Source organism: Myotis brandtii, unplaced genomic scaffold, assembly GCF_000412655.1.
Source record: "Myotis brandtii unplaced genomic scaffold, ASM41265v1 scaffold332, whole genome shotgun sequence".
In the NCBI taxonomy this organism is placed as follows: Eukaryota; Metazoa; Chordata; class Mammalia; order Chiroptera; family Vespertilionidae; genus Myotis; species Myotis brandtii.
The window spans coordinates 3221468-3230886 of NW_005362797.1; the positions used below are offsets into that span (position 1 = coordinate 3221468).

Consider the following 9419-nt stretch of genomic DNA (forward strand, 5'->3'; position numbering starts at 1 on the left):
GATCTGGAGTGCAGGAGGCTGGTTCGGCTGTGGAATAGGGAGTTGTTGACATAGAAAAGGCGACTGACAGCACAGGTGTGAATAAAGTCACCAACGGGGAAAAGGAAGAGACTGAAAAAAGGATCTAGAGTAGAGTCCCGAGAGTAGAGAAGTACTAGCCCAGGAGAAGGGAGGAGACGCAGGAGCATGTAATATTATGAGAGCCCTGAAAAGGGAATGTTCTAGGGAGCAGCCATGTTGCTGCCAATAGGTCCTGCAACCTAAGGACAAGGGCCCACTACATTTTGCTGCTATGGAGACCACTGGTAATGTTGGTGAGTGCGGGTTCAGAGGAACAGAAGGAGCAGTGGGAGGTAAGGCAATGGAGGCTGCTAGTGAGGCCCAGGTGCTCAGGGGAGGAATCGGTCACCACTTATTCAACGTCTCTCCTTGCAGTCCACAATCCTGTACGGTGTTGGGGAAACAGTCTGTGTTCTTAAGGAATTGTGGCTCAACTGGGGAAACAAATCGTGGTCTCATGAAGTGAAAAAATATGCAAAACATTTTTTCTGATTTTCTTTCCGTGTAGAAAAACTTGTATTGTGTGTGTTGTGTAGGTGTGTGCATATAGATATTACACATTTCTGGAAGAATATACAGGAAACCCAGAGGTTAACCTGTTCGAGATGGAAAAGGAACTAGGTAAATAGGAGACAAGGGTAGGATAGAGATTTTTCACTGTATACAGTTTTATTCTTTTTTATTAAAGATTTTAAAATTGATTTTTAGAGAGAAAGAAAGGGGAAGAGGGAGAAAGAGAGAGAGGGTGGAGAGGGAGAAAGAGAGAGAAACATCAATGTTGATCGGCTTGCCTCCTGCACACCCCTACTGGGGATCAAGACCACAACCATGGCATGTACCCTGACCAGGAAACAAACTGGCAATCTTCCCATGCACGGGATGATGCCCAACCAACTGGGACATACTGGCCCCGGCTACAGTTTTATTCTTGATTTAACTATATTAGTGTATTATTGAGAAAAAATTCGATTGTATTCATGTCCTATGACTGCTATAGCAAATTATCACCAACCTGGGGACTTAAAAACAACAGAAATTATCTGACTATTCTTAAGGCCAGATGTCTGAACCCTAAGTGTCAGCTAGGCCACGTGCCCAAGTATCTAGGGGAGAATTCTTCCTTGCTTTCAGGTGACTTCTGGCATTAGTTGGCTGTGGCCACATAGCTCCAATCTCTACCAGTGTCTTCACATGGCCTTCTTTCTCCTATGTCTCTTCTGTGTCCTCTCTTCTTATTGGATTTAGGTACCACCTGAATCCAGGGTGATTTCATATTGAGATCTTTAACTAATTAAATTGGCAAAGACTCTATTTCCAAATAAGGTCTTTGGTTCTGGGTGGACTTGAATTTTGGAAGTGCATGACTCAACTTTCTACAGTGGTTGCTTGCTAGGATATATGCTACCCAAAGGACCTTATTGTTTTGTTCACTGTTAAATCCTTATAACCTAGAACACTTCATGACAATATTTAGTAACTAGAGGCCTGAGTGCATGGGTAGGTCCCTAGGCCTAGCCGGTGACCAGGGCTGATCTGCGGGGCGACCAGCGGGGCCATCAGGGGGCCCCTGCTGGCACCCGCCTTGACTGGCCTGAGGCCTGCGGGCAGCTCTTGCATTGAGTATCTGCCCCCGGTGGTCAGTGCACGTAATAGTGACCGGTCATTCCACTGGTCATTTTGCTGCTCGGTGGATTTGCATATTAGGCCTTTATTATATACTAGAGGCCCAGTGCAAGAATTCGTGCACCGGTGGGGTCCCTGGGCCTGGCCTGTGGGATCAGGCCTAAACTGGCTCTCTGACATCCCCCGAGGGGTCCCGGATTGCAAGAGGGTGCTGGCCAGGCCAAGGGACCCCACCAGCGCATGATGGGCCTGTAGAGAGATGCAGGAAGTTGGCCAGCCAGGGAGGGCCCTCGGAAGGGCTCCAGGGCGTGTCTGGCCCATCTTGCTCAGTCACAATTGGCCGGACCCCGGCAGCAAGCTAACCTACCGGTCGGAGCGTCTACCCCCTGGTGGTCAGTGCATGTCATAGCGAGCTGTTGAGCAGCCTTAGCATACATTAGCATATTATGCTTTGATTGGTTGAACGGACAACCAGGCAACTGAACACTTAGCATATTAGGCTTTTATTATATAGGAGGATGCTGAACTAATACCAGCCATTTCATTAGGCCTTCCCGACCTATTGAGCATGCGATTAATAGCAAGCATCATAAAGTGAAAAGATATCAATGCCTGGGAGTCGGAATGCAGGTTCTGGTTTTGGCTTTGTCTCTGAAGCCATGTATGATTTGGCTATTAGATCTGTTACATTTCCCATTCTGATAACTAATATTTGGCATGTCCTAAACTTTAACTTTGTAAGATAATGCATATCATCTTTCAAAACCCAATGACCATACTCTCCAGGAAGTATTTCCTGCTGCCCAACTAATTTAGAAGCCCCTGTCCCTCCTCTGCGCTCCAGTATGTACCTGTCATACGTGGTGCTTTTCATACAGTATCATAATATTTGACTTAATCATACATCTTCATCAATACCCTATCAATGTCTTATTTGACTTCCTGTATTTAGTAGTTGATGTCTTTCAAATGAATTAATGAAGCCAGGTGTCTGGAAATCATTTCTTGATTTCTTCCCACTCTTCCACTTCACCCCTTGTTCCAGCCAGTCCTCAAATACTTGCTGTGTATCCACCCCTCAATCCCTCTTCATTGCTACTGCTCAGTTCAAGCCCTCTGGATTTCCTGTGCAGTCCAGTCCAAGCAGCTCTGGTCTCCTGCTTTCAGTCTCAATATGTTCCATTCCTAGTGCTGTCAGTGTTCTCTCAGAAATGCAAATTTCACCAGCTTTTCTCTCATTGAACAAATGAAGTGCTACTATGTGTCAAGCTCTGGGATGACAACCATGAGAGACAAATGGTCCCGTCCTCATGGAGCTTATAGAGGGAGGGATCTTTGAATAATTATACAAACTTTACTCTATTAAATATCCTTCAGTGGCTTCCCATTGCTGGCTTAAAAGGCTCTGCGATCTGGACCAACCACCAGTCTGGCTTTATCTCCCTGAATTCCCTCTGCTCTAGTCACATCAGCTGTTCCCTTGACCTCCCAAAAGTCCTCTGATGAACAGTCCTTTGTGCCATCACCATACCTCGCACATGCCTGTATTAAAGCATTTACTACATCACGGTGGGATTATGACTTTACATGCCATTATTAGACTCAGCTTTTGAGGATCAGAGTTTTACTCAATATGTAATCAAGGGCTGGTACAGAACAATGAATAAATGCATGAATTCTTTTGACTCATTGGTACAAGAGTATTACAATAATTCAGCAGGAGAGGTTACAGAGCTAATCAGGAGGGCTCCTGGAGAAAGGGTAGACAGAATACATGCACTTCTAGTACTTCCTGTCACCTTGAACACAGCTTTTCTCTAACCCACTTCATTAGAACTCTGTTAACAAGTGAGAGTATAGCTGTTGTCTTCAACACTGTACCTTTTAAACTGGCATTTTGTTACTAAAAACCAAATAGCTTAGAAATTTTAACATTTATGTGTCAATTTGTATCTTGAGTTCCGACAAGAATCAGTGATAATCAGGGTGTATTATTTCATTGTAATTTTGCGTCTATACTCAATCTGAAACTAATTTCTCAAGAAAAGGTAGTTGAACATGAACAGGTGACATATATATCCACTCATGAAACCATCACCACAATCAAGAACACTAACATACAGTACTATACCCCAGTTTCCATGTGTTGCTTTGTCATTCTTCCGACACCTTTCTGCGCTGGATTAGTTTGCAGTTTCTAACGTGTTATACACATGAAATCATTCAGTGTGTGTGCTCTTTTTGTTTGGCTTCTTTTATTCAGGATAATGAACCTGAAATTCATCTCTGTTGTATCAATAGATCATTTCTTTTTATTGCAAATAAAATCTTAGCATCCTCCTTTTAAAGCTCCTTTGAAGCACATGGTTTGAAAATAATTTTCTGAAAAATATCTGAGGAAAAAATTGGCTACATGAATATTACTGTGATCTAAACTAAGTAACAGAAAATTAAATGCTAGTTGTAAAGTTAATATCAACGTACACAAGACACTAATTATTTTGAAAGGTAGTGTACCTATTACTTGAAATGTGAAAGATCACTTCGACATTAAAAGGACCACATTCTAAATTGTTCAGTGTTTTTATTTTTCTGATAATTTAAAAAATGTGAACATTCTGTAATTCAGCCACAGCCTTTACTTCCAGGTGACTTCTTCATTGGGTCTCAATTCTCTGTGTGGAAAGAAAAATGGAAGGAAAGGAAAAAGTATTAAATAAAAACTTTTATGAGGGATAAAAGGGAAAGTCAGAATAATATAAATTCAGTATTTTATACTCTATTAAATTAACCCAGTTAAAAGATTTTATGTTGAGTCAACATATTCTATTCTCTCATGATTTTAAACCTTTACTATCTTTTCAATTATATTTTTCACGATTAAACTGTAATTTCTTTTTAAAAAAAATATATTTTTATTGATATCAGAGAGGAAGGGAGAGGGAGAGATAGAAACATCAATGATGAGAATCATTGATCGGCTGCCTCCTGCACGCCCCCCACTAGGGACCGAGCCCGCAACCCAGGTATATGCCCCTGACCAGAACCTGCAACCCTTCAGTCCGCAGACCGACGCTCTATCCACTAAGCCAAGCCGGCTAGGGCATAAACTGTAATTTCTTAGTCTGTCTTTATATAAAAGCTCAATGAGTTCATTAATTGTTTCTAGACCTTTTCCAGCTCATTTTTTCTTGAAATCCTTGACTGTGAACCTCCTCTGCAGTGATTGAGACTGCTGCTCAGTTCTCGCCCTCTGAGCTTCCTCCTACCCAGCTGCACATGCAGGGGCAGACTCCCTATCTTGTCATCTCAAACTCCCTGCTGCCAGGGGAGCCATTTCCAGACACAATGGAACCAGGCGGCTACCAGCCGCCATCTGGTCACTCAACCACCATGTCTAAAGCTCTCAGGGTGTGCTGCTGAGAACACATCACCAAGCCACAGTCAGCACCATTTATTTCAGCTACACCCTGACTCAAGTAAGATGGTATGTCATCATACATGTGAAAGCTGTATATGAAGTAGGCTTTGGGGGGCTGGTTCAATTTCAAGCAGTGTTTCCATATTAAAAAGTACCCCGAATTCCAAAAAATGGGGATTTTTCAAAAATCTGAAATAGTCTGTTCATAAGCTGAAGACATGTTTACATTCCAAATGTAATCATACAGTTTTATGCAATCATTAAACAACAAACAAGACTACAAAATAATATCACTTAGATCTAAGTCCTTGGGGGACGGGGATTACCCCTTCTGTTTATTTTTGTCGTATATGATATTAAGAATACTTCCAAAAGCTGGCTAATTGTTGGTTTAAAAATGCCCAAACTCACCTTTTAAATAACAAACTCTTGTTCCGGAAGGCAGTTAGCTTTTCATCACTCTTTCTGTCTAGATAACATCCAATGACAAATCCCATAGGGACAAGTATATGTACCCAGTGGTCACGCACAAGCTGAATTAAACTCATCCTGAATGCTAAAAAAAAATAAATAAAAAAAAAAATAAAAAATTCAGAAATATAAACTGACTTTGAAATATCTTTTAAATTGCATCTGAAACAGGAGATAGTCCTGAATATAGGAAGAGATATTAAAAGCATAAGCCTCTTGCCCTAGTCGGTGTGGCTTAGTGGATAGACGATAGAGTGTCGGCCTGCGGACTGAGGGGTCCTGGCTTTGATTCCGGTTAAGGGCACGTACCTTGGTTGAAGGCTCCTCCCTGGCCCGGGCCCTGGTCGGGCTCATGCAGGAGGCAACCAATCGATGTGTTTCTCTCACATAGATGTTTCTCTCTGTCTTTCCCTCTCTCTTCCACTTTCTCTAAGAATCAATGGAAAAATATCCTCTGGTGAGAATTAAAAAAAAAAAAAAAAGCATAAGCCTCTTTAAAATTGCTTGGCATCAGAATGTAGTATACTACTTAAAATCTACTTGATAAAGATTATATAGATGACAATGATTAGCATAGAAACTGCAATGCACTAAAGTCAATTTATTAACTTTTTCCCTATTTTCATCAGTGATCTGACGATATAATGCAGAGAAATGGAGAGTATAAATTCTACCTGCAAAAGCCTGGCTAGTGTTGTTCAGTGGTTGAGCATCAACCTATAAACCAGGAGTCACTGTTCGCTTCCCCGTCAGGGAACATACTGTCAGCATAACTACTATATACAGTTTGTATTTCACCACCAACAAAAAAGTACCTGGGGACTCTCAGCCTATGACCACCTGTGGGCTATCAGCCACTTACTATTGGCATTCTTCCAACATGGCCAAACGCTACTTTTATCTGGCTCTATTCTGAGCAGATGTGACCATACAAGCCCTGAGGTTCTTGCTGAATAAAGGTCTTATGAGAGTCCAGGTAAAGACAGTGGGACTGATAGATAAAAGAATTCTGTACATTTAAAATCCAGAGTTGGATTCAACCACCTCGAAGGAAACCCGAATCCATCCCCAAGAAGCAAATGGCAAATCTTAGTCCCAGAGGCATTTCATATTACAATGGTAAAATCTACAGTTTAATAGGCTTTGGGAGCAGTGGCACTGAACATACTTTTCCTGTGTATTTCGCTGCGAGTGGGTGACCAGGGAAGACAAAGATTTATGGGCATAAAACTGAGCTAGGATGATTTCTTGGAGAATGAACAGGAGAGGGAGCATGGACAGGCTTTCCAGCTCTTGGTCATGGGCCCAAGGCCATACGGGATGGGTAAAGGCGTGTGAGGGCCTGGGACAGGCTCCAATGAAACAAGCCTGGGTTTGGATGAAGAAGGACATCGCCTGGGTGCCCATGAGGGCACTGTACACACTGGGGTGGGAAAAAGTAAGTTTACAGTTGTGAGTGCGAAACAAATTTTGTTCTTGCATTATTATTTTCTAAATTATTGCATTATTTTCAGTAATATATACTGAAGAATACTGCATTATGAACAACTGTCAACCTACTTTGGACACCCTGTATTAGTGTCTTCTTTATATGAAAACTCTTAAGAAACATTTTGCTCTTACTTCCGAACTGGGAGTAGCTGTGGTATCCCTGGGAAAAACAACAACAAACAAAACGAGTTGGTTTTTATCTTATGGACTCAAGGAATCATGTAACAGATCAAGCTGTTTTGCCTACCTCTAGAAAGAGCTGATTTAGCAGTCTCTGTAAGGCTCTTTTTTTTAAAAAAAATATTTTTATTGATTTCAGAGAGGAAAGGAAAGAAGAGCGAGAGAGAAACATCAATAATGAATGGGAATCATTGATCCGCCGCCTCCTGTACGCCCCCTACTGGAGACCGAGCCCGCAAACCGGGCATGTGCCCTTGACCGGAATCGAACCCGGGACCCTTGAGTCCGCAGGCCCACACTCCATCCACTGAGCCAAACCAGCCAAGCTGTAAGGCACTGTTCTTTTTTTTTTTTAATTTCTTTATTGATTAAGTTATTACATATGTGTCCTTAATCCCACATTACCCCCCGCAAGGCACTGTTCTTAATGCTTTTCCTAATCACAACTCAAGTAATCCTCACAGCACTATACAAGTTTTCATTAATAAAGGCCCCCAGTGCAGTCGACATTTTTTTTTTTCAGATGAGGAAATCCAGTGTTTATTGATTTGTCAGAGGTCACAGATGCAGCAAGTGGCAGAGCTGGGATTAATGGGCAGCCTGCCTCCTGGAGCCAAGCTCTTTATTTGTGCTTCCTGTCTCTTACAGGAAGCACAGAGGTAAATAGTTATATAATTCTTCACTTCCTCTTATGTTCCCTAACTACATATTATTTTTTCTTCGACCCAATTTTCCCCGCTTACCTTCTAAAAAGAAAACTATCTGGTGTGAATTTTTGCACGTCACTCCGAATTCACGTTGGAAAAATAAAGATGGACACACACACACACATATATATGCATATACATATATATATATATTTCTACTTTCTAACTGTTCCCCACAGCATTTTATATGTATTGATCAAAAAGTGTCAACTAAGCTGACGATAAAGAGCGCTGCATGCATGGAGAATCTGAGCTCCTTGAAGTCACCTGTCTTAATGACACATACGCCCAAGAAACTCGGCACAGAGTAAATATTCCATTTTTAAAAAGTGCACATGGTCGGCTCCAGAGGGTTTGAGATTTACAAGAGAGAGAGAGCGGGGTTAGCTTCCCATGGCGAGTGGCGAGGAAGGCAGACCCGGGACCGGGGACGCATGAGGCTCCCTCCAGGCTGCAGCCCAGCATCGCGTCCCCGCCGCTTTCCTCTCGGGGCGGCCGGGCGGACCCCGCGTGATCAACAACACGTGCCCCAGGGATGACAGCCTCGGAGTCCCCTTCCCAACAGCCGCGAGACGGCGTGGGCCCAGCACCTCCCTTTCCCATCTCGCCTCCTCTGATCTGAAGCCCGGGGAGGCCGGGCCGCTCCAGCCCTGGGGAGACCCGGGGAGACCCAGACTACGACCCCCCGGCCCCCCCACTCCATCGCCGAGGGCTTTCCCAGGGGCGCACCCTGGCTGCCTGCACAACGGAAGCCCGCGGCGTCGACCCCGGACCCACCTGCGGCCTCGGTGCCAGCCCGACCCCAAGACCAAGGGCAGCGGTGAGTCCAGCCTCCAGCGCCGGCGGAAGCCGCGGCCTTGGGACACGCCATTCGCAGCGCCCGCTCCAAGACGGGGGGGGGCACCGCAATACCATACCTTTTTTCCTTTCAATACTCCACTCCTCTTATATTTATGTTAGCTTTAACATATTAAACCTTCATTGCAAGAGTAACCCTTAGGCCTCAGGTGGCGAGACTTGGGGTGAGGGCCGTCTCTTTCCTACATTCCGTCCCCGCCCCTCCCCGGCAGATGGTATCGCCCTGGGTCTCGCCCCGCCTACGCGGTCCGACTCTAATTTCAAGATGGCGGCCGCCATGGCGGAGCTTCTGCGGCCCGGCAGTTACGGCTGCTGCTGAGCGGGCGTCAGCTTTCCTCGCTCTCGAACCTGGATTCAGCGAGGGGTTGGGAAGGGCAGTGGACGGCGTTGGGGGGAGGACGGACGAGGCAAGTGCGGGCGAGGAAAGGAGTGAGCCTCGGGATGGGGGAGGGGGCGTCCTGGGCGGCGGGGAGTCTGCTCCCACCCAGTCTCCGCCGGGACGGTGACTGTCCGGCTCGATCTTGGCCCAAGTGCTCAGCGAGGGAAGAAGAAGTGACATCTCCGAGGGTCTGGAGCTCCCGGGCTTTGGCGGCCGTCCGTCCGATTCC

The 9419-nt window shown here is 44.7% G+C and overlaps 1 protein-coding gene across 1 annotated transcript; it reads right to left on the bottom strand.

Annotated features, from left to right (window-relative positions):
- Positions 1-4250: 4250 nt before the first annotated feature.
- NDUFB1 (NADH dehydrogenase (ubiquinone) 1 beta subcomplex, 1, 7kDa) lies at positions 4251-8839 on the bottom strand. The gene is made up of 3 exons (XM_005871209.2): positions 8731-8839; positions 5516-5660; positions 4251-4358 (listed from the first exon to the last, which is right to left on the bottom strand). The coding sequence occupies exons 1-3, from the start codon at positions 8822-8824 to the stop codon at positions 4322-4324; spliced, it is 276 nt and encodes a 91-aa protein (XP_005871271.1). The 5' UTR covers positions 8825-8839; the 3' UTR covers positions 4251-4321.
- Positions 8840-9419: the final 580 nt, after the last annotated feature.

What these genes read in the sequence shown, in the direction of transcription:
- NDUFB1 (XM_005871209.2), bottom strand. Translation starts at nt 8,824, where the DNA reads ATGGCGTGTCCCAAGGCCGCGGCTTCCGCCGGCGCTGGAGGCTGGACT. An exon ending in GGCTGGCACCGAGGCCGCAG is followed by an intron (nt 5,661 to 8,730) that starts GTGGGTCCGGGG and finishes ATTTTTTTTTAG; the next exon opens with CATTCAGGATGAGTTTAATT. An exon ending in AAGAGTTTGTTATTTAAAAG is followed by an intron (nt 4,359 to 5,515) that starts GTGAGTTTGGGC and finishes CTTTCCACACAG; the next exon opens with AGAATTGAGACCCAATGAAG.